Source organism: Psammomys obesus, unplaced genomic scaffold (assembly GCF_907164565.1).
Source record: "Psammomys obesus unplaced genomic scaffold, mPsaObe1.curated_primary_1811, whole genome shotgun sequence".
Taxonomy (NCBI): Eukaryota; Metazoa; Chordata; class Mammalia; order Rodentia; family Muridae; genus Psammomys; species Psammomys obesus.
The window spans coordinates 2,961,466-2,987,065 of NW_026585797.1; the positions used below are offsets into that span (position 1 = coordinate 2,961,466).

At 35.4% G+C, this 25,600-nt stretch overlaps 1 protein-coding gene across 5 annotated transcripts in view; it reads left to right on the top strand.

Annotated features, from left to right (window-relative positions):
- Positions 1–11,629, top strand: part of Epha7 (EPH receptor A7) — a 160,578-nt gene extending 148,949 nt beyond the window's left edge. For all 5 annotated transcript variants that reach the window (XM_055599358.1, XM_055599360.1, XM_055599361.1 and 2 more), the window contains exons 15-17: positions 8,222–8,415; positions 9,594–9,749; positions 11,110–11,629. In XM_055599358.1, coding sequence (XP_055455333.1) covers positions 8,222–8,415; positions 9,594–9,749; positions 11,110–11,224 — 465 coding nt within the window. In that variant the 3' untranslated portion in view covers positions 11,225–11,629. The remainder of the gene's footprint in view (positions 1–8,221; positions 8,416–9,593; positions 9,750–11,109) is intronic.
- The last annotated feature ends 13,971 nt before the right edge of the window (positions 11,630–25,600 follow it).

The window sequence follows — 25,600 nt, forward strand, 5'->3', positions numbered from 1 at the left end:
TATTTCCTCTTTAATGATTATAATTGTGCAAAGGGATGCTATTAAAGAGTTGCATAAAAAATATAGCAGAGTAGGAATGTCTTCACTGTCATTTAGAAAAAAAAATGCCAATAGCAAATGAAGCAGAGTTGTACTTCTTCAGTTGACATAGACATAGGCAAGAATAGGAATCAGCTATCATTAAGTCGGTATCTTTGTAATTTAGAGTTACCTAAGGAGTTCCTGTGGCATTTAAAGGTGTGTGCTGTATATGGGGGTGCTTTGAGATGCTTCAGGTCTCTGAAATAACTGAAAAACATATGCTTGGGAAGGAGGAGATGATACTCATTCATAGCTTTTGATGTTTTGAAATGAGCGATGCACTTTTTTCTTGTTTTTTTTTTTGTTTTGATTTGTTCTTAGTGTTTCAAAAACAAAATCTAAATGAAGCTTCCTTTTGGCAGAGGCATAGTTGCTAATATTTGACAGGTTTCAGTGTCAAAGATTTCCTGGACTGTCAAAATGTGGCAAACAGATCCTTGGGGCAGTGAAAGGGAATATTTACATCCCCAGATACTCCAGAGAGTGTCATCTCTTCTGACACCTTCCTTTCATACTACTTTCAAACATAAAAGGATTGACAGGAATGTAAGATGACTTAAACTCAAAGTTTACTTAACTTCCAAACATAACAGAAATGGATGAAAAGACAAAAAAACCTTACAATTTTAGGTTTGGTAGTTACCTTTTTGTTTTGTTTTGTTTTTAAAATGAACATAACAAATGTATTATTATGACAAAAATATTTTTGTTGATCATCTAGCATTATATCTTGAATGAGGTTTAGTTCTGACTTTAGCATTTAACACCAGCCTTTTAACTTTTTTATCTTGAAGGTCTGAATTCAATTTGAGCATAGGTTTGTATAGTATGAAACATTACCTACGTTCTAAGTTTATGAAGAGAAATGTAATCAATATTCTTTTTTTTCCTTTTCTCCCATTTATTTATTTACTTATTTAATCACTTTACTGTATAATCTCAGCCCCCTCCTTCCTCTTTTCCTAGTCCCACCTTCACCACCCCCTCCCTTCCTTCTCTCCTCTCCCCTCTCCTTCCTTTCACAGAAGGGGAGGTCCCAAATGGTATCCTCTCACATCAAGTCAGAGCAAGACTAAACACTAAACACTTCTCCCACTGAGGCCAGACAAGGCAGCCCAGATAGGGGAAAGGGATTCAAAGGCAGGTAAAGAGTAAAAGATAGCTCCTACTCCCATTGTTAGGAAACCCATGTGATGACCAAGCCGCACATCTGCTACATCTGGATAGCCCATGTATGCTCTTTGTTTGGTGGTTCAGCCTCTGTGTGTCCCCATGATCCTAGGTTGGTTTACTCTGTAGGTCTTCTTGTGGTGTACTTGACCATTCCCGCTCCCTCAATCCTTCCTCCCTCTCTTCCACAAAATTCTCCAAGCTTGGCCTATAGTTTGGCTGTGATCTCTGCATCTGTTTCCATCAGTTATATCGGTTATATGAAACAAGAAATGTGGAACCTGAAGTATATGGATATTCTTATTGAAGCATTCTTGTTTTATAGCTAAGTATAGCATACCATTTAAGCAATTATGCTTCATTTTTATTATTGAAATGGAAGAAAATGAATTTTTCTTTCTTTTTTTTATCAAAAGAAAAGGTTCTCTTTGGACTCTGGCTAAAGTTTATAGACAGTGGATAGACCTGTGGAGTTTCTGCAGCATGTGGGGCTTCTCTGTGAACAGGGACATATTGCATTTCCAGAGATGTTTGCTCTGATCCGATTTTCTCATATATGCAAGTGTCCTGCCACTGAGTTATATTCTCAACCCTCTGGATTGATTTATTAAGTGAACTGGTTCACCTTGCATTGTTTAAAGTTAGCAGCTAGACATCTGTGAGATATTTTAGAAAGGCCTCAAATTTCAAATGCATTGGATTCTAAAAGACTTTTCATAAGACTCCATGAAAACAAGATATAAATTTATGGTTATGCTCCTACAAAAATGTACTCTGAATGCAGTATGAGATGAAGTTTGTACTCAAAATAAGAAAATAGAAAAGGGGTGAGTGGCAAAGGCATCAGCATTTCTGAGAGTTGTCCAGTGCTTTGCCTTAATTCTGGAAAAAGAAGAAAACAAGAATATGGGACCAGAAAATAGGCATATGCATGTAATAAGCAAATAGCTTATGACAAACATTTGGATAGCCATTTCTTTTTTATTTTAAGATTCTTATAACTATCTGGAGTTTCAACTGCAGTGGAAGCAGTTTAACTTGTACTAATGACATTACGATGTGAAGCTTTTCCAATACATTTCCAACTGTCATTTTTTTTCCAGAAAAGCATCTTGATATTTAGTTGTTTTATTTAATGTCCTTTCAAACAAAAATCTTTATGTGTTTCAATCAAAAATAAGAAAAAAATTGCAAAGTGTGAAAACATTTTCTTGGCCTCCATAGTAGCTACCTTTTAATTGGATTTATTATTGATTGCTTATAAGTGAAAATAAAATAAAATTTATTTTCAAGTGATAAAATTTTAACATTACTATATAGTTCTTTTTCTTTTAATCGTACTTGAATATTGCTTCATTGTTTTGTTTTATTTTTACTTTAATCAAAGCACAAGGCAGATAAATCAAACCATTCCTTTCCATGGTGGTAGTTGTATGATTTTTAAAAGAATGAGCTTACATAAAGGTGATATAATCCGTCACTTAAGAGGTCATTTAAGGACATGCAGAGATTCCTCAGAGGTCCAGAGCTCTTGTGTCTTTCAGAGGACCCAGGTTCAGTTCTCTACAGGCAATTAGTACAAGTCACAAGCAACTCCAACTGCAGTTCTAGAGTTCTGACACCATCTTCTGGCCTCCCAGATAACTGTTGTGCATGTACGTACATAGAGACACACACTCATATACATAATTTTTTTAAAAGACCTTTGAAAATGCAATATATGTACGGCTAAATTTACTTAAGGAGTGAATTATAAGCCTTCAAATTTTACCTTTTAAAACTCACCTCTTATTTTATGGCTTTTTTTTTTTCATTTTAATATAGAAACTAAATTGCAACTTCTTTCTGTAGTTTTTAACAAAATTCCACAAGTGGAGTCCAGTATATTTAGTAGCATGAAGTCTGAGTCATATTATCAGGGGTAATGCAGTAACAGGGAGCCCATCATGCTATGTCCCATTTTGAATTAAGATAGGCCTGTCATCAGCAGGCCTCTGTTATTTCTTCTCTTAACTCTGATAGCCATACTGTACTAAGAAGCAGACACTGATGTGGTAAATTTTATTTCTGAGTACTATCAACACTGTATACCAAAGAGGTTGTTTCTGTGATAGGAGTGAGGATAGATCAGTGCAGGCAAACGCAACATGTTTCTAGGAATTTCAGATAATATGTTTGCAGTAAATTCATTGAATTCATAAGTCAATCTGTATGCTCTTTTGTTTCCAAGTATATATGTAAGTATGTGGGGGAAAAACACGTTCTAGTCTCTTCACTGAAAATGTAACATAGTTTATAGCTCCATGGGCTCCAATCAGATCACCTACTTCCAATTCCATCTTCCCTAACAACTATAGGATTTGAGCACTTTTTATGTATTGCAAATGCTCTATCTCTAATGGCAGTAAATACTATTAGTATTTACTATTAGTATTTACTGAAGATGGTTTCTGTAACAATCAAAATAATTCCAATCCAAAGCCATATGGTAGAAACTTGATGAATATTTAACATAATTCTTAGATGTGGCTTTAACTGATATACTAATAACAACAAAACCTACAGAATGCAGAACATTATTTTCCAAAAAGGTGACAATATGTTGACCAGTTTATCATGAAAGGATAAAACTTAAAGATGCTCCAAATGGAAAAGCATTCAAAGGCATTACCAAAGAGAGTCTCTGGTACTCCTCTGGTTGGGGCCACTGGTCAGGGCCAACATTGTTAATGGGAACTTCTGCGTCCGATATCTCTCTCTCTCTCTCTCTCTCTCTCTCTCTCTCTCTCTCTCTCTCTGTGTGTGTGTGTGTGTGTGTGTGTGTGTGTGTGTGTCTGTCTGTCTGTCTCTCTCTGTGTGTGTCTCTCTGTTTTTCAGAATAGGATTTCTTTGTGTAGCCATAGTGGTCCTGGAACTCACTCTATATGCTAAGCTGGCCTCAAACTCATAGAGATCTGCCTTTATCTGCCTGCCTAATGCTGGGATTAAAAGCATATGCCACTACACCTGACTTATGGTAGAACATATTGAAGATTTATATTCTGCTACCACTGCTTTGAATGTGTAGCCCACTATTTTTATTTTATTTTATTTTACTTTATCTTTTTGTCTTTTGAGACAGGGTTTTTCTGTATACCCTTGACTGTCCTTGACTCACTTTGAAGAACAGGCTGTCCTCGAACTCTCAGAGATCCCCCTGCCTCTTCCTCACTGAGTGCTGGGATTACAGGCATGTGCCACCATGCTCAGCACCCACTATATCTTTAAACATTGAAAATTATTTTGTTTCCCGCTGAGATCAGTAACATTTGTCTACTACAACAGTAGGCTTCATAAATTTCTAGAATGCAATGGGATGCCTGAAAAACTTCACTAACTCTCATTTTCCTGTATGGTACTTAGCAGTACTTGCTTCTTTGATCCAACGTTCTAAGCATACGTGGGATTCTTTTTTTAATTTATTTATTTTTTTATTAATTGGAGTTATTTACTTTGTATCCCAGCTGTAACCCCCTCCCTCATTCCCTCCCATTTTCATCCTCACTCCCTCTTCTCTTCCAATGCTCCTCTCCAAGTCCACTGAAAGGGGAGGTCCCCCTCCCCTTCCATCTGACCCTAGTCTATCAGGTCTCATCAGGACTGGCTGCATTGTCTTCCTCTGTGGCCTGGTAAGGCTGCTGCCCCATCAGGGGGAGGTGATCAAAGAGCCAGCCACTGAGATGTCAGAGACAGTCCCTGTTCCCATTACTACATGGGATTCTAAGATCAAGAATTCTAAAAGACATCATGAAAGCATAGAGCCCTGTTAAAGAGTATGATGCCAGAAGGGTCATGGAAATTATTTATTTTAAAGATAATTTTAAACAAAAGGAAAAATAGAAAGATGATTCTTCCTATATTATTCTGTAAGGTGATCTAAAGAAGTACAGGCAGGAAAACCAGTTAGGAAGTATAGGAAGTTGTGAGAACTGAGCAAACGCTGTTGATATTGAAGTGACTATCTGTCACATTAGAAGCATATTGTATGTGTTCAATGTAGGCAACATGGGTATCAGGAAGCCGCTCTTTCAGTTTGGAGGGTGGCGTCTAAGTTTTTATTATGTGCTCATTTTAATGCATACAATTTTTGAAGTTATTTACATTTCACAAGCTAAGCCGGTGTTGAAATCACTTAGCCAAGATTTTCAAAGTACATTTACTTTTCTCTGTAGTATTTTACATACAACACTTGAATGTAAGAACAGCATTTTACTTAAATGTTAGATAAGTTTTTGTCATGGCCCAGGGATTAATTGCAGCTATAGCTGTTGCAGAGGACCTGGGTTCAATTCTAAGTAAAAACGTCACACAACTGTGTGCACCCTTTTCTAGGTTCTGTGCGTATTAGGCACATACACTTCTCTTCATACATACATGTAGGCAAAACACGATACACATAAAATAAAAATAAGTAACTTTAAAAGTGATTCCGTGTGTATATATAAATATATTTGTGATATCTATATTATATATATATATATATACACAGTTGCATTTTTTATAGTTACTGTTTATGTATATTTGCTCATGGTATAAATAACTTGATAGAAATGTGGGGGAATGTTTTCAGTGATATATGTTTACAGTTTGGGGATCATCAACTCTCCTGTAACCTCTGTTAATGCTCACAGTCATCGCTACATACTGTTTCTCCATTTATTATTCACAAATAAACAGTACTTACAGAAACAAACTTGAAATTTTGTGAAGATTTACCCTGAGAACATAATTGCATTCTACAGGATGTGAGCATTTTATCCAGTACTGAACATATATGGTATCATGTCTTAGAAACATGAAAAGTGGTAACTAGTTGCCTATGTATAGAAAAAAAAGAATAAAGTACCATTCTCAGGTTTCTGTCCAGCATACCTCTAAATTCCACTGGCAGAAACAGTAAAAGATTGAAGAAAATGATACATTCAATTTTAAACTTACAGACTTGTACTTATGAAGACTGTCGGCTGGGTTTGTAATAAACTAATGAAACACAAACTCTGTAGTTTGAAAAGAGTTGGCACTAGGGTTTTATAGTTAACAGTTTTTAAATATTGATCTTACTAAGTTTATTTATTTACCTTTTTACTTCATACTTTACTCATACACGTTTCTGTTAAATTACAATGTTTTTAACATGTATAACAGATTTTTCAACTAAAAGAGTTAATGCTAGTTAACATTCATGTCACTCTCCATCTTACATATGTTTTAGTATGTTATTCCTAAATGGAAACATATATCTTGTTGAAAAGTGTCCCTACAAATGGCAAGGTCATTAATACTTACTAAAATCAATTCTTCATCTGGGTATATCATCTTTTATTTAAAAGCTAAAAGTTAGTTTTGTGAGGTTTCTTTTCCAGAAAGTCATTTTATCATACATTTTAAATTTTATTTTTGAGACTGTAATATATTTATAAGATTTCTCCCTTCCCTTTTCTTCCTTCAATACTTTTATATGAATCTTCCAGCTCTCCTTCAAATTCATGGCCTCTTTTTTTCTATCCGTTGTTATGACAAGCAAGTATTTATTATTTTATTTATACTTACGTGTTTCTAAATATAACCTTTTGAGTCCACATAATGCTACCAGTATGTATGCTTTCAGGGCTGACAGTTTAGCACTAAACAACACATTGATGTGCTCTTGCCTGGGGAAGATCGCCTCTACTACTCTTAACTTTGCTCAGTTACCTGAAGTTCTTTGTGTAGGTTTGAGGACTCATGGGCTTTTTCCCATCTACTATGCCATGTTCATTAGTACCATACTTGTTCAGTTCATGTTTGGGTAGTCATGTTGGTGACACTTTATGTATAATTACTGACTTTTCTAAGACAAACTCCCTGTTACTGTCTCTTACAATCTTTCTTTTTATTTCTTGCTTAATATTTTTACTTATTTACTTATTTTTATTATTATCATTTATTACAATTTATTCAATTTGTATCCTAGCTATGGCCCCCTCCCAAATCTCCTCCCAATCGCACCCCCCCAGTCTTCTTCCCCTATGCCCCTCCCCAAGTTCACTGATACGAGGGGAGGGGGAGATGGGACGGGACCTTCTCCCTTTCTATTTGACCCTAGCCTATCTCAGCAGGGCTGGTTGCATTGTCTTCCTCTGTGGCCTGGCAAGGCTGCACCCCCCCCTCCCCGAGGGAGATGATCAGAGAGCCTGTCACTGAGTTCATGTCAGAGAAAGCCCCAATTTTTGTGCTACATCTGAACTGGGGTTTTTAGGTCTTCTCCATGCATTGTCCTTGGTTGGGGTGTCATCCTCAGTTTCCTCCTCTAAAGCTTTTTCTGTCCTTGTTGCTTTCTACCTACTACTGTAAGATAGGTGAATGTGGAGACAGGAATTAATCCATCCACCTTTCATGTACTGAACAACCTTGACCCCTGACCTTCCTGGAGGTTATAAGAAGTTTGTTTGATAGCATGTTCTGACATGCCACATTCACATAGTATACTCTCTTGTTTTAAAAGTGTCATCTGAACTCATCAAAAAGTGAACTCCTTTGGCTTACTTTCAGTAACTCAATTTCCTTTTCCATTTTCATTATCTTTTACTTCTATGCACATGTGTATTCTTACAACTATATTCGGCTAACAGAGTTCCATAACATGTCCCCTTTTGAAAACCTCTGGGGTGGCATTAAAAATATTTCCATCTCTCACACCCTGTGTGAGCTTAATTGCTACTCCCTATTGCTGAATTAAGTAGGAAATGTCATCATATCCTGTGCCTCATGGACCCCATAATAATATGCTTAATATATTCATGAATGTTTTGTTAAAAAAAAAAGAAGAAGAAGACTTTGTAAGCAGTATGTCTTATTCTTATCTGGATAAATCATTTTGCCTTTGAAGCAGTTCATTTCATTGTAATTGGACATCGGTTGGTAATATTTTCACTGTCCTTTTGGCTCTCAGGTCATAAAAGCAATAGAAGAAGGTTATCGCTTACCAGCACCCATGGACTGCCCAGCTGGACTACACCAGTTAATGCTGGATTGTTGGCAGAAAGAACGGGCAGAAAGGCCAAAGTTTGAGCAGATAGTCGGAATTCTAGACAAAATGATTAGAAACCCAAGTAGTCTGAAAACACCCCTGGGAACCTGTAGTAGGTAAGAAATCTCCAGTGAGATGGAACTTAATGAACTAAAAATATTCACATAAACCATTTATCTCCTCAGCTTTGCCACAATAGCAAAGTGACTGTGTTCAACTGTAAATCTACAATAAAATGTATGTTTACAAAGCTTTATTAGCTTTTTTTCCCCTTTTTTTCCTTTTTATCTTAATTAGTATTTAACTATATCCATTCATTGTTATTTGACTTCTCTTTTCATAGGACTTTTGATGACAACACATATCTTTCTCAGAATATGTTCTGTGCTGGCTAGGTTTCAGTGACCAGGTGGAGGCACATTGCTTTCAGGCCTGCATTGATGCCGTCTGCTTTTATTATGTGGCTCTAGCTTTGGCATATTCTTATACTGTAGTTTGTTGTTTTCCTTCATTGTTTGATAAAATGCTTCTGCAGAGTTAAAAATTATAAAACGTATCTCAGTATATACTGCCCACAAAATGCATTAAGAACAGTGCTTTCATCCTAGCACAGGGTACTGCAGTGGTTTTTCAGCTTCAGGTGCAGGTAAGCTTGCTGCTATGGGCTGCACGTGGTCTGTTATCTCCACGGAACTCTCAACATGTCACCAAAACAGATAAATTTTAAGGCTCTGAATAATACCTGGTGGCCTGGATGTGTTAGGATACAGCCAGATACTTCCTTCATTGTTAGTCTACTTTTAAAAAAAGTGAATGATCATTGTAATTAATAATAATAATAATAAATGAAGATACAAAAAAAAAAAGAAAAGAATTTATTCAGGACAATTCTATCATTACACTTATGTTTTGCATGCATCACATAGGTGGTAATAAATTATTTACATTTTCTTTTGTAAAAATATGTAATTACCATTCAGATAAAGAAAATGAACATATTGTTATCTATTAATACATCAAAACCTCAAAAAAAATCCAATGAACATATATGACTCTTCCAAGCACCTTCACCTACATAGTATTTATGACCATGTGGAAGACAGTGAGCATTCCTATAATTAAAACTTAAATTCAGGTATTTGTAGCTTCTGGATAACTTACTTGGTTTTGGTTTTGGTTATTACATAGACCAGTTAAGACATCGTACTTTATTTCCTAAACCCTTCTTGTAATTACCAAGATGATCTTTCTTTGGTAATTGCTGAGGATATTTCTGTGTCTCATTCTTACCTAGGCCCATAAGCCCTCTTCTGGATCAGAGCACCCCTGACTTCACTGCCTTTTGTTCAGTTGGAGAATGGTTGCAAGCTATTAAAATGGAAAGGTATAAGGATAACTTCACAGCAGCGGGTTATAACTCACTCGAGTCAGTGGCCAGGATGACTATTGAGTAAGTTGAAGCTTGTTAAATTGTATTTAAGAATTGATTAGGTACAATCCACAATTCATATGCTAGGCTATCCTCTTTATATTAAAAGTCTGTAATCACAAAATCAAAGGGAAAAGGCATTTCTAACAGAAATGCTCAGACATAAATTCTCTTTTAAACAGCATATTATAAAACAGCATTTTATTACGTGTTAATTTTGTAACTGATAAAGCTAAAGGTCAGAAAATGTAAATCTCCTCTACAGTGACTCAACAAGAGTTTGACATCTAGCTTGTCTCCTAGGCCAGGATCCTGGGCCGTGCACAGTGGTATTTCCTTCTTATTAGCCGCTGTATCATTCAAGTTCCTATTCATTGCAGAATATTTCTGCGATCAGCTTTAAAATTACTATGAATTTTAGTTCAAAAGAACTGAATTTTTATTTCTAGTTTATCACTGATTAAATGGTGTTCAGTGCTTTCCGGAAGCAGTCTCAGCCCAGCCACCAAATATTCTTTTGGTGTACACCAAGAAATGACATGTACATGAACTTAAGCGTATCCACACTGTCCCTTCCAGTTTCTTCTAACAACCGATGGATAAATCTGTCGTGTTTAGACCTGGATTTTTCAAAGTAATCTTTGTCTCTGTAGATCTGTGCTTTTGAAAGAACCTGACTTATAACACAATAGTATCATATTGTTGCAATGTTTCAGCTACTTGTAAATATCGAAGCTCAATATTTCTGGCTATTAGGAAAAACAAAAGCACAGAAATGGTTATAACTAATTTATTGTACATTTAAGTTGTGACTGGGGCATAGAATATAAATGTAGCAGTTCTATCCTTATTATTTAAGGAAAGCGAATGCACAGTTAGGAATACATACTCAAAATTATTCACGGAATCCAACTCACTGTACATTTTTATGTGACTGATTTCCTGAGCTTTCTACTGGGTTCTAGAAAATACTTCATTGCTAGAACATCCCGTTTTTTTCCAGTTAAATAATTTAAAGCCTTCAACATTTCAAGTAACATTTTATTACCTTTTAAATGGGGAATGACATTTTAACATTTTTATATAACATGTTAACATTTTTATATAAAATTTCTGATTTGTTAAAAAGCACCAGTATGCTAAATTAAGAGACAGACTTGGTAATCCAATTTTTCAAATGAGACTGTACAAACAGGTCACCAGATGATCTTTGGAGTAAGATTTTAATACCAAGAATACTGTTAGTATCTGTTAGCCTAAAGTTAACAAAAAACTTTATTGATAGTTGATGAGCACTTAAAGCATTGTCATGTTTTTTGTTTTTTGTTTGTTTGTTTGTTTTTAATATATCAGTAAGAATGCCTTTCTTTGTCTTTTTCAGTGATGTGATGAGTTTAGGGATCACGCTGGTTGGCCATCAAAAAAAGATCATGAGCAGCATCCAGACTATGCGAGCACAAATGCTGCATTTACACGGAACAGGCATCCAGGTGTGACGTGCAGGTCCCCTCATGTGAGTCTGATGACTACAGGAGAACAGCTCTGGCCTTCAGTATATGCATAGAATGCTGCTAGAAGACAGTCGATATACTGGGTCCTTCCTACAATAAAGAGAAGATTTTAGAAGCACCTACAGACTTGAACTCCTTAAGTGCCACCAGAATTTACAAAAAGGGAATTTAGGATCCACCACTGGTGGCCAGGAACACAGCAGTGACAATAAACAAAGTACTACCTGAAAAACATCCCAACACCTTGAGCTCTCGAACCTCTTTTTATCTTATAGACTTTTTAAAATGTACATAAAGAATTTAAGAAAGAATATATTTGTCAAATAAAATCATGATCTTATTGTTAAAATCAATGAAATATTTTCCTTAAATATGTGATTTCAGACTATTCTTTTCCAAAACCATCTGTGTTTATTCTGCATAAGGACTTTGTTTTAGAAGGTTATTTGTAGCTTTGGACCTTTTTAGTGTTAAATTTGCAACACGTTACTACACTGGGTACCTTTGAAAGAATTTCAAACTTAAACAAAAACAAAACTACACACATAGTTGAGGATATGACTTTGTTATTCATGGCTCTGCTATCCTTGCTGTGTCAGTTTGTTTTGTTTAACCAGTGATGTTTTGATATTGTTTGCTGATTGGCAGGTAGTTCAGAATTGCAAGTTGCCAAGAGCTCTGATATTTTTTAATGGGATTTTTTGTTTTGTTTTGTAAAAATCCTACAACATACTAACTTTTCAATGAAAAAAAAAAAAAGCAATAATGATCCATAAATACTATAAGGCACTTTTAACAGATTGTTTATAGAGTGATTTACTAGACAGAACTTAATAAAAAATGTCAAATTTTAGGTTTATGTGTATATGGTAAAAGGCTGAGGCTGCATTTGAAGATGCTGGTGAAAGGCAGGTCTGGAGGCAGGAGTTCTCCAGCATTAGCTAAAACCCAATCTGAGCACATCAAGAGCTTCAGTCTTGTGAAATTAAAAAATTTAGGAGAAATAGTTGACCTATATTTTGTATTCCTTCTTGTTGAATGCAGTCCAAATACAAAAGTAAAGAATTAAGTTTTCTATTGTTACTTGGAAGAAAGATCAAAGGGACAGTTCACTTCTCACCACTCAAAGATGAATTTGCCAGAAAAATTACCACCATTGCAGTGAGAAGAAGGCGAAACAGAGGTATTTTATCTATGAACACTGACACACAAACCTCTTTTAGATAAAAACTCTCTTATCCCCGAAGGAAGAAGGGTCTGGTTTTTCCGTTTCCATTTTATTTATTAAACCATAGTATTTGCTTACTGTGTTAGAATTTCATAAGCAATAATTAAATGTGTCTTTATAGATATTTCAGGAATGTATACATATTTGAGTAATGTTTTCAAAAGTTACAAAAATCATGAACTACCCCAAACCGAACTGTTGTACTTCCAAAGACAATTGGGCTGTTTATAATGATCTTAATAGAGAAAGATCCCAGGGATCGGTCCTAATTGGTGTTTGGTAATGTGGACATCCACAAACAAACAAACAGACAGGTAACAAGCAAAATCTGTAAATGTTCCTTTGTAAAACTTGTAAATTTTATTTATACCGTCTTGTTTTGTATACACATATTCTCAGTAGTGGCTCTGAGTACATTGAAAATGCACTATATTTTTCTATTTTACTTGCAGAGCTTCACAAAGAAACAGGTATTTTCAGTGCTACATAATGTGTTTTCCCACATTTAGGACCAAAGATGGCTATAGAAAACTCAAATGGATTGCTTCCCAAACCCCTCCATATCTCACCTTTTTTTTGTTCTTTTATCACTGTACAGTGTTATTTGATATTTTAATTTATTTTTTGATTAAGTAGAAAATTCATTTTAATTTCACTAAAATGTTTTTGTCCCTAAGGAAAAATAATCTGTAAAAATAGTTTTAATTAGCATAATCCAGTCACCTAGACACTTCCATTTGTAATCTTTGTAATAGACTGTAAATATATTTTTGGAACTATAACACAATGTGCTTGAGGGTTATTTTTCAGTGTCTGCAGTGTATACAAGTGTTTATACTAAGTACAGCACTTTACAGTTTAATCAGTAGCACTGGCCTTTGTGCGAATGAGTGAGAGCTTGAGCGAGTGTTCTCTAATTCCGTTTGGATTCTGGACTCACTAATAATGAAGTTCTTTTCTTGTTCATAGCTTAAGGTGCTTATTTTTTCTATTAAAATTAAATTAACAAAAAGCCATTCTAGAAATAGAAGACACAGTATGGTACATGCAGACAGTCTTTCCTGCTTTTTCTAGTAATAGATTTATAGTTGAGTAGTCTTTCTTGAATAGAAGGGCAGAATAAAAGTGGGTTTCTTTGAGTTTTTTTTCCAAAAATAACCTTTTTCCTTCAGCAATATACCTCATCTGCCTTAAATTTTTTACAGCTATTTACAGGGAAAGGGGAGAAGGGATGAGAAAGACTCACAGCACAATAGGAAGAGGATGACTGCATGGCACTCTCTTGTTTGTAGGTTTCTTTTCCTAGTCAAACTATGATTTTGAAGTACATGTATATGAAACAAACATGAGGAGAAAAAAGAATTGACATTGTGAACCTGATTGTAATCCTCTCTTCCGGAAAGAGATGAGATGCTATTGCGATGAGAATGTACAACCTGCACCTTGAATCATTTTTGATAATTAGTGCTCAGGGGAGGAAAAGGAGAGAAAGCAAATGCCCAACAGAGAATTCCAAAACTATAAAACACACAACAGGAAATGGCCTCCTTGCTTTAATACAGCCACCTTTTACAGAACACCGCCCGCCCACTTGACCTGGTTTGCATCCAGTACTTAATTTTCTCAGCAATGGCTCAGGGCCTAGTTTACTAGTACTGGTGGCTCATGCTTCTCAGAGCACTATTAGTTTAATCGTATTGTATACTTATGTAATCTATATTAGCTAGTACTATTTAGGACTATATTTTAATTGCTCCTGTTACTGGTGTTTTTAAGACAATTGAAAGGGTGTAAGTCACCTCTTTTTTATTTAGGTCATGCTGGTTCTCCCCTCCCCCTTTTGTTTCCTGAGCAGTTTAAAGCTATACTGCTCACCTATGTGCATGTTCCAATGAATGACTGATGTGTATTCTTTTTCTTTTTCTTTTTTCTTTTTTTTTTTTTTTTATTGCTATATGTGGAGAAATCACGGGGAACTCGGGGCGAAATATGCTCTTTTGTTGGTTGAATTTTGTCCCTCCTTGCCTAAGAATTACTTACTACAGGGGTCATCCTTTTATAAGGACAAAATGCTTTTGAACAGTGTCTTCAATGTATCAAGCACAAATAACTCTTTCTTCAACAAGAATCATAAGTCTCTTTTTACCAGCTTAAAATAATAAACAAGTCTATTAGACAATGTAAAGAAATTCCTGTCTCCAGTCATTGGTGGGTTCATTCACATTCGGTATCCTTTCTTTTCTTATCTAATATCATGGGAGATAAGATTTTGTGAAAATAGTTCAGTGAGTTGATCAGAATATGAATAAAACTGATTATTCCTACTCTCCCTCTTGTATAATGACCTAATTTCTCTCTAATCATTGACTATGAAATAACAAGACTGTTTACAAAGGGCCAGATTGTTGAACATTTCAGTTAAAACCTGTTTTTGTTTGTTTCTGAAGCGTCTACATGAGAATAACAAGAGTATTTGCATAAGAAAGGAAGCATTTTGTCGTTGGCCCTTGGCAGACATGTTAAACATCTGACATAGCAAAGTGACTCTAGGGCACATTTGCATTTATACTATGTGGTAATGCAAACGGGAACCAACACAAAGGGAAACTGGGACCCAATTGGTTCTCTGATCCAGCTGTGCAGCACAGACCCTGGCTTAGTGATCAGTTTACAAATGAAAGTAAGAAAATCAAGCATTCTTGAGGCATCACCATCTAAAGATGAACAATGACTAGCAGATGTTGCAAGAAGATGGCCACTGTGGTGAGGTACCCAGTGCGGTGCAAGGCAGTCTTCCTGTGATGACCCTTATGCTAGTCTGAACCAAAAAGCAAGGAGACTGTTGAAACTTAGGGCTGCCCCGCCCATCCTACTGAAAATTGTAATATGATGACCAAAGATGTATGTCAGTAACAAAGAGAGAAAAGCCCATCATTAATTGTATGGAGTAAGTGATAACACCATACAGAAGGGGAGCAATTCCCTGATACGAGAAAATATTATATTTCTGTCTTTACATGTGGTGTAAAAGCAGCATCTTATCACAATGGCTTTCCCTAGAGTTATTAAGATAAAACATAAGCAAGTGACTACCAAGAAGCAAAAAATCATTTCACTACTTACTATATACATCAGTTTTCTTTTGGTATAGCATTTATTTTTGCTTTTTCTTTTTGCTGTGTATTTTCAGCTTCAATTAAAACTCAGTATCAGTTCTGAGGAAAGCTTCTGAAAAAAGACATGAATATCAAAAATAAATAAGTATAAGGGGGGGGATCAAGTTCCTACCTACAAATATCATAAGCACATTCATTAACAAGTGATAAAAGCCAGCACATGGGATATTTTACAACTACTGAGAAGCAGCGTGCCTGAGTCTGTGTTGTCAGTAAGTGCTTTTCTGTGCTCACGTCTTTGTCTGCTTCTTAACATAGACTAACAAATATAGGCAGGAGAGGAGTAGCATTGCAGTACAAATTTTGTGAGCTGCATTAAAGTTAAGTGCTAGAGGGTATTTTTTTTCAAGTTCAATGATTGAAAGTAATTAAATCTGTAATTAAACAAGAAAAGATCTCTTCTGATTGACCTCGAGGTTAAAATAAATATAATTAATTGATTCAATTTAATTGGTCCTATTGCACGAATGCTTTGTGGGTAAGAATAAGAAACACTAGTCTAGTTGGTAACAATCAAAGGAATTCCTAAGATATAAAATAGTTACAGTCAGTCCTAAATTTGAAGCTTTGGCAAAATAATAAGGTGTGGTTTATTATGAGCCCTCATGGATAACTGAACTCCACAAGGCATGATATGAACTTAGATTAGATTACTTCAAATGTCCCAGATTTCTAAAAATTATTTTTGCTTTTCTTTTAAAAATTTACCACCTGCAATTAGGTATCTTTATAGATTTTATATGTGGCCAAAGTAAGCACAGGATACTTTCAGTGTGTGGTTATAAACAGGTGTGACTAGATCTTAGCTAACAATGCTCCAGAGAAGACAGTGCCGTACTTGTCTGAAGCGATGTTCATTCTAGCTTAGGGTAAGGAAATGACATGTTCAAGTCTCACCATTGTGCCACATAACCCAAACTAAATAAAATGCGTGCCTGGACGACAAGCTAGAAAAACATACAGGAAATTAAAGTTCATATGCAGAACTGCCATTTATTTAAGTGTTACTCTGCTAGTAATTTCTGAAATAAGACAAATGACTCAAAAACAATTTTCTATGTACTTTAAATTTATATACCCATTCCATAGATACCATAGACTCCTGCACAAATTATAAAAGCAGGCTATACCTCAAATTCCTTGGTCAATATGCTGAAGTGCTTACATTAAATATAGATAAATGTAAAGATCAAATGGACTCCTTTGGGTAAAAGAAACACATACCTTGAACTCTACTATTTATGGGATGCTGTTCATGTGCTGACCCAGAATTGCTGTGATGCCATGTTTTGTTTAGCTCCTGAGCAATCCCATGTCAAGCTCTCCATACGTTAGCCAGAACTCAGCTTGACAGAAATAGCAGGCGCAGAGTGCAACATACAAGCCATCTCAGCCGTACCAGAATTAAACAGGCACCTGCTGTTTCCAAGGCCTATTGAGATAGTTCTGTTGTAAGAGAACTGTACAGGTACACTTCTACACTTTCAATCTCTTACATCATAGTTCCTTACCCTTCTTCCGTGTCTGTTTTACTATGCAGATGAGGCTGGCCTTAAATTCATAGCGATCCTCCTACTTCAATTTGTTAAATGAGAGGGATCCTGCTCTCACAGTGTCTCTTCCTAAGCTTTCTCTGACAACATGAGTCAAAATTAATTCTCTCCTTGTGCTTTGCCTCATTGCCAGTACTGTGATTACCCAATCCTGTTCTCCAGATGATTTGGGTGTGTCTCTCCTATACTAAATAGACTAATTGCTCTTTGAATGTAGAAGCCAAATGTAAGTCAACATTTTCTTATACTCAGTAGATCCTCAATAGAAGTTTTAAAATCCTTGAAGCATAAATTAATTTAAATTATATGTTTTTTCTTAAATAATAGCAGATATCCAGTGCCCCGAAGGGTGAGTGAGGTACAGTGAAGGGATGCAGCAATGGATGTTGAGAGAAAAAACTAATTTCAGAACACGGATGGATGCTTCTATGACTGGCAGAAGCAGCTAGCATGCCCTTAGGGACGGAAAAGAGAAGCACAGAGATGTGGAAGGTGAAAGGAACTGATTAGGAAACAGATCAGGGTGTTCTAAATAGCAGACTTTTCCAGATGTTGAGAATGAAGAGGAGATACCGTTGGCTGTAAACATCTGGGCAAGATTAAAAGAAAATGAAATCAAAAGGTGAAAATGAAACTTGATGAGGGAATCCATTGATCTTTCATTATTTACTAATATCTCATTTGAAGAGGCAAAAAACAGAGACTTATTTTAAGAAACAATAATATATAGTTCTTCACTATATTTAAGCTAGAGTGAGACAGGGTTTTATTATTCTAAGATTAAAAAAATGGCTTTAGTTTAATGCTGAAACTAAACATATATTAGAAATTCCATAGTTAAGTTAAAAAGTAATATAATAATAAAGTTTTGTAGGACACTTGTAAGTCTACTTCCTATTTATTTCATAAAAGGAAGCATTTACAAATGATTACAGAAACTTGAATGAATGAATCTTAGAGTATGTGGCATTCATTCCAGCTTTACATGTATAAGAGAGAGAAAGAGATATGTGTAAAATGAGCGATACTGGGGTCATTTTAAAAAGTTCTTAGATTGAGTGAGAGAAATCATTCAGCAGGTAAGGGTACTTGTGGCTAAGACTGATGAGCTTTGATCCCTTGAACACAAGTATAAATGGAAAGAACCAGCTCCATAAACTGTCATCTGACCCTTTAATGCACCTTGAGAAACAAGTTTTTAAATCTAAAAAATTTTATCTGTGTTTTCAGATACATATATATGTATGTATGTATGTAGGAATGTATGTATGAACATATTATGCATGTATGTGTGTGTGTATGTTTATACATGGGGGTCATTAGACTGAAGGTGAAAGAACACTTAAGTTGGTTTTCTCCTTCTACATGTTCAATGAATGGAAGAACTAGGCAGCCATGCTTGCAAGCAAATACCTCTAACTGCTAATGCATATTGCTTGTTCAAGGAATACAATTTGAAACATATATGAATTCTTAACAATTAATTTACCAACAAATGAGTTTTAGGATATAAATCATGTTTGACTCACCCTTATCTTTACTTATCTTTACTCCTTCTTAATTTCTTCTTTTTAGTACCATTAATCACAATTGTCAAATGAGTACTAAAAATGAAAGCCTTTCTCTCTGGTATATTCAGTTGATGTTAACACTTTCCTGTCCTTTAAAACTACTGCCATTCTCACAGCCACATCCCTAAATTACTTTTACATCACCTTCCCAATGTGGTTTGGGCTTGTTTTTTTTTGTTCAACTTCCTTGGTAATTTCTCCTACATATAAAAGATTGTGCTATTTCCCAGCATGAAAGTCTGTGATACCAATTGCTGAGCAGAAAACTGAACTTTATAATTGGCATCAACAGTTGGGACCTAATCCTTGGGAGAGATTCCCATTTCCATGCTCTTGAAAAACTAAGCACATCTACACTAGGCCTTAAAAATGTTTTATACTGGTTCTACTACAAACTTTCTTCAAGTCATCTGGAGAAACTCATAAAAAGATAAGAAAGAATTTTGGTCTTTCTCCTTAAATTAAAATTGTCTGTTCAGTAGAAATTCATATGAAATAAATATATATAACTATCATTGCATAGAAATACAACTGTAACAGCTTTTAATTGTATAAGTTTCATTTATATTTTCTCTTATCTAAACATGTGTTAACTTTGGTCTGTCACTATATTTATAGAAGAGGGACTGGGGAAACTTCCCCTTCACTGTATGCTGCGATCTTGCGTCATTCCTCATTAGCCAAACATATCTCAGGATTTTGTTTCTTTTCCCTATAGTCAATTGTGTTCCCTCATGGACAAGATTTAGTTTTCCAAATTGTATTTATGTTTTGAAATCCTGACACAGTAGCAGATACCTAGGAGACTCTAAAGGTTTTATGATTTGTGAATTTCTAAGCCAGAAACCCTCACACTTCAGTAGTATATCCTAGACTAAGTTAATATAGGATTTTGTCCACAACTGACTCAGCAACTAATCATCCTGAAGCCTATGTCCATCCATGTCCCACAAGTCTATCAGTGGCTGCACTATCCCAGATTTGAATGGTTCTCATTTTAACTGACTTAGACCACAATATTCTAGATCACAATACCACACTGCTCACCACCTCTTCTCAGAATACACAATCCAAATAACCTCAGCATTCAAGAGTCACACATTAATATCTGCTTATTTAAAGCCCTGATAGTCATTTCTAGTCAATGTCACAAAACTTTTGGGTTGGGAATATATGTTATAAATGTGTATATTTATATATTATATATATAATACAGTTTATATAATAAACACATGTAAAGTTATGTGATACATTGCATATAATTAAAATTACATGTACATAATTTACTCTTATCCTTTTTTTTTCCTTTCTTTTCCTCAAATAGTTATAAAAATCATGATTTTCTCATCTTGTACTTACAATCCTTTGAAAAGGTACCCACAGAGCTGAACCTAAGACAACATCACATGTAGTATTGAAGTTTCATTTTTCTGTTTAACACTCTTTAATTATTTCATTTCATTTATGTAGATTAAATTAAATTAGAAAAATGTACCGCTATAACTTTGTATATCTGTTCTGTTCTTTTGTTGTTGTTGTTATTGTTTATTTTTTATTTTCATTTTTATATTAATAACAGGTTATTTACTTTGTATCCCAGCTGTAGCCCCCTTCCTCATTCCCTCCCAATCCCACCCTCCCCCCTTCATCTCCTCCCTGTTCCTTTCCAAGTCCACCAATAGGGGAGGACCTCCTCCTCTTCCATCTGACTCTAACTTATCAGGTCTCTTCAGGACTGGCTGCAATGTCCTCTTCTGTGGAGGACATTGCTGCTCCTCCCTCGGGATAGGGGTGGGGAGTGGGGGGTGGTCAAAGAGCTCACCATTGAGTTCATGTCAGAAATAGTCCCTGTTCCCCTTACTAGAGAACCCACTTGGATATGCCTATGGGCTACCATGGGCTATATCCGGGCAGGGGTTCTAGGTTATATCCATACATGGTCCTTGATTGGAGAAACAGTCTCATGAAAGACTTCTGTGTCCTGATATATTTGGTCTTTGTGGAGCTCCTGTCCTCTCCTCTCATCTATCAGCAAACCCAGTTTGTCTTTCTTAAATGGAGACTTAATCAGAGAATTTACACAGTCAGAATCAATGGCAAAAGTCAAATCATCCAGTAGATGAATTTCATGTTGCTTTTGCCATTCATAATTAATTCTATCATCATGTTTATTTATATATAAAAATATTTCCATTGTAGTAATGCAAAGATTATCTTGATATCATATGATCACAGCATCAGTTTCATGTATGTTCAGTTTCATATATTCATCAAGCACTGCAGAAGCTGAACAAAGTCTACACATTCCACATACATTATCAATAATTTTAACTGAATGAACAATTTTGTAGCTGCCTTTAATGCTAAAAAAAAAAAGTACATCTCACATGTAACAAATACAATCATTCACTTGTTTGGTAGAATCTCAGTTTTGACTAATGAGCTAAAATTATCATGTGTACATCCATATAAATTGATATCAAAGAGGAAACTTCCTATGTTGACAGGATAAAAAGAACCAAAGGCAAAGAGAAATGTTCAGGCTCTCTGAAGCAGAAGTAGCAGTCCTGGTTCCAACATTCACTGATTCCTTGACATTTGGCCAAACAATTTAACTCCATTAAACACAATTTCCTCATTCATCAGACTGGAGATAACAGCTTTGCTTGCTTATTATGAAGAATACATAGAATTAAAAAGATAAATAAGCTTTAATATTATAAAACAAATTTAAAATAACATGATGGTTATCTTTTTGGAAAGAATATGTTATCCGTTTTCCAGTTGCTTCCTCATATGCTTCCGTTCAGCCTCCTAAATTACAAAGTATTATGAAGCAATAAAAAATTATCTGTTAATGGCTCCAGCATATTTTCTTGGCATTTTATAGGAATTTTCATCTTCACTGTGGCTTTTGAAGCATAATGACTTGGATGCTAATAGTCCAAAGGTCTCTGCAGAACTTTGCTTTGATTTTGTTTTGATAGCTTCCAATTAAGCACAGGTTCAAATTCAAAGTTTTTCTTTCTCTGCTACTGAAGCTTACTGATGTTGCAGCTGGTACCTTTTGATTCTCTTAAGCTCATAAACTCTACATCACAATTGCTACTTTCCAAATGGCATGCCACTACTCCACAGCACATCCTACAATATTCTGCGTGCAGAACCCTAGCCTATGACAAGCAGGTATGATCCAACTCTTACAAAATGTTTCTAAATTTAACTACTTTAACTTCTGTAAGAGTAAATTATGTTCTCTTCTTCTATGGGGGCTCTAGGGTAGGTAACTTTCTGTTTTAATCATGTTTAAATAAGTGTCTGGTTATCTTCTTTATTCTAGCACTGACTTTGGTTTTAAATACAAAAAATAAAAATAGATGTATATGTACAAATATCAATACCTTAAAACCAGCCACTTACAATTAGTAATTAAAAATTAGTAATTAAAAGCTTACAATTACTAAATAAGTGAATTTATAAATGCTACTAAGATTAAAGAAGGGTTGGAATAGTAAGCTGAATATGATGTGTTTCATCCCAAACACTCAAATGACTCACTGGCAGTAGGTGAAAGATGAAGTATTTATTTGGCCACAAAGCTCTATAAATATGAAAGAGTAAGTAACCAAAAAGTCCAGAGTCTAGAAGAAGTTTCAGAGAACTTAAGCTGAGACTGTCTTCAAATGACATAACGTCTTTATGCTTTAGTGCCTCAGCTATATGAATATACATGATTCCATAGTAAAGAGTGCTTCCAGAAAAGCAAGTTGGATCCTTCGTTTCTGCCTTTGGGCCTAAATGTAAACAAGATTAACTGCACAGATATAGGAGAGAGAAAGGCACATTTAGCTCTTTAAGAATCTGTCATTCGCAAGTTACTACTTCAAGAAAAATTTCAAACTTTTTGAACCTGCTTTATTAACAAGAAAACAGCTAAAATATGTTGCCTCAAAGTGCTGCTTTTGGGTAAGTAGGGTGAGAAAAAAAAAACTAAAAAAGCAGAGCTACCCCCACACACTGTCTGCTAATATAACAAACCATTTATTTCCTTCATTGAAACAAAGTCTTGACAAGATGCACAAAGTGCAGAGAATATTCTTTTTTTGGTCTATCAAGGTCTGTCACCAGTGATTATAAAAAAAAAAAAAAACTGGCTGTGGATGCAGGTGCTGTAATAACAGCATCTCAACAGCACACAAGAAGCCAGCTAATCTTTCCCAAGATGCTCAGAGTGACATTTCCATTCCACATACTCCCCACCATTGCCTTCCCAACGAAGAACAGCTTATCATTAGGATGTCAGAATTTTTGAAGATATAACAAAAACTTTAGAACCACTGAAATCAACAGTAAGCATGTTCTAAAATCCAACTGACATCACAAATGTACAGAATCAAAATAGAAAAAGGAAAAAAGTAAAGAAAAGAGATAAGAAGTCATTTGGTATATTGAACAGAGAGGTAGTTAATGGAAGAGTTAATTGAGTTAAGTTAGTGCAACATACAGATTTATATATACATATACCATATACATGAATATATATATATATATATACAAAAGCCACACACGTACATACATGTATACTACATATCTACACATAACACATACATATCTACACATAACTGTCATGTACAGTTACTATAGAAATACACACACAAAAAAAACATACACATTTGTAAACATGTAGACACCCCCAAAACATATTATGTGCCAAATGAGTTCACACAAAACATATACATATGCACATACATGTAAGTATACCACAAATACATACACACATCAGCTAAACAAATCTCCACCACAAACTTACAAATATTCATATTCATACATATGCCTGTGTACTCGAATGCCCAGTACACATTTACGTATACCACATACACGCACATGTCCACAGGTAAGTCCCTAAATGGGTTATTAGTTAGTATTAGGATAGCCTAACATTTGTAATCAACCATAATCCAATAGCAAGCAGATTGTATTTAAAAGACGGTAATTTAACACTGTAACAAAACTCATTGTAATTTATAATTTAGGAGTAAAAATATAAGCTAAAAAATCTTATTTTTTTATAATTTAATATTATTTTTTATTCAAATACCATTTATTTTTGCTACCAGGATTTACTGACAGTTAAATTTTCAAGAACCTGTACCAGCGACCTGTCTTTTTAAAGTTGAACTGTTTTATCTATATTTTAAATAGCTATAGGCAAAATCATGCAAATTATAAAAAATGCAACCTTACTCCTCTTTAGAAAGAGAGACGGACCAATTGTCAGTCTTACATAAATGTCTTTTAAATGGCAACACAGAAATGCTGGTAGGATACGATGTAGCCTAAAGTAAAAATGATTACAGTCCTTTCTCACCAGCAGCCTATACATATTTTCTGTTACTATGAAAGCTAGCCAATTATGAAGAAGTTTCCCATGTGAATTGGGATTCCTTTTGTTTGTTTGTTTTTATGTCCTCTGCCCAAAATATGTGATATCTTCAGCAATAGAACAATGGCAATATGCTGTGTTGTTTTGGAGACCTCTGCAGTAACGTTGACCAATAAGTCTAATGACTTGCACTATGGTTTTCATTAAATAATTCCAGGGATATTGTTCATAGATGTAGAGTAATTATATTCAAACAATTTATGTTTTAAGTTATATTTTAGATTAGCTTACTAACTAATATATATCCATAGTGAATTTTCATGCATCGTTAGGCTTAGTCTCCCCCATTCTGTCACCTTACCGATCTTCTCAATCCTATACCAACTTAGTCATTTAATGCCTAATATCCACCACCCACTTGTCATTCATTAAACATGTGCTTTACGACCCCTTCATTGATATTTTTATTAACATGTGAGATATAATAGGCTTCCATATAGCTTTTCATAATCCTTCTTGGGTTAGTCTATCCTACATATATGGCTATCTGAACTCTTTTCCGTAATACTTCTTTATAACCCTGGGATAAATGCTTCTGCCTGCACAAGAAATTTTTTAATCATTTTTTATTTTAATTTTTATTAATTACAATTTATTCACTTTGTATGCCCCTGTAGTTCCCTCCCTCCCCAATCCCAATCCTACCCTCCCTTCCCCTTTTCCACCCATGCCCCTCACCCAGTCCACTGATAGGGGAGGTCTTCCTCCCCTTCCTTCTGATCCTAATCTACCAAGTCTCATCAGGAGTGGCTGCATTGTCTTTCTCTGTGTCCTGGTAAGGCCTCCTCTCAGGGGGAGGTGATCAAAGAGCAGGCCAATCAGATCACGTCAGAGACAGTCCCTGTTCCTATTACTATGGAACCCACTTGGACACTGAACTGCCATGGGCTACATCTGTGTAGGGGTTCTAGGTTATCTCCAGGAATGGTTCTTGGTTGGAGTATCAGTCTCAGAAAAGACCCCTGTGCTCAGATTTTTTGGTTCTGTTGCTCTCCTTGTGGAGCTCCTGTCCTCTCCAGGTCTTACTATTTCCCACTTCTTTCATAAGATTTCCTGCACTCTGCCTAAAGGTTGGCCATAAGTCTCAGCATCTGCTTTGATACCCTGCAGGGTAGAGCCTTTCAGAGGCCCTCTGTGGTAGGCTCCTGTCCTTTTGCCTGTTTTCTCCTTCTGATGTCCATCCTCTTTGCCTTTCTGAATGGGAATTGAGCATTTTAGCCAGAGTCCTCCTTTTTTATGGGCAAGATTCATCACCACACTGTTCACGGATAATCGACTAGGCATAATTTCCCTCCTACTGAGTGGGCCTTAAGTCCAGTTAGACACTGTTGGCTAACCATTCCAAATAAGTGCCACCTTTAGGAACATCTTGCTATGCTGGTCATTGCTG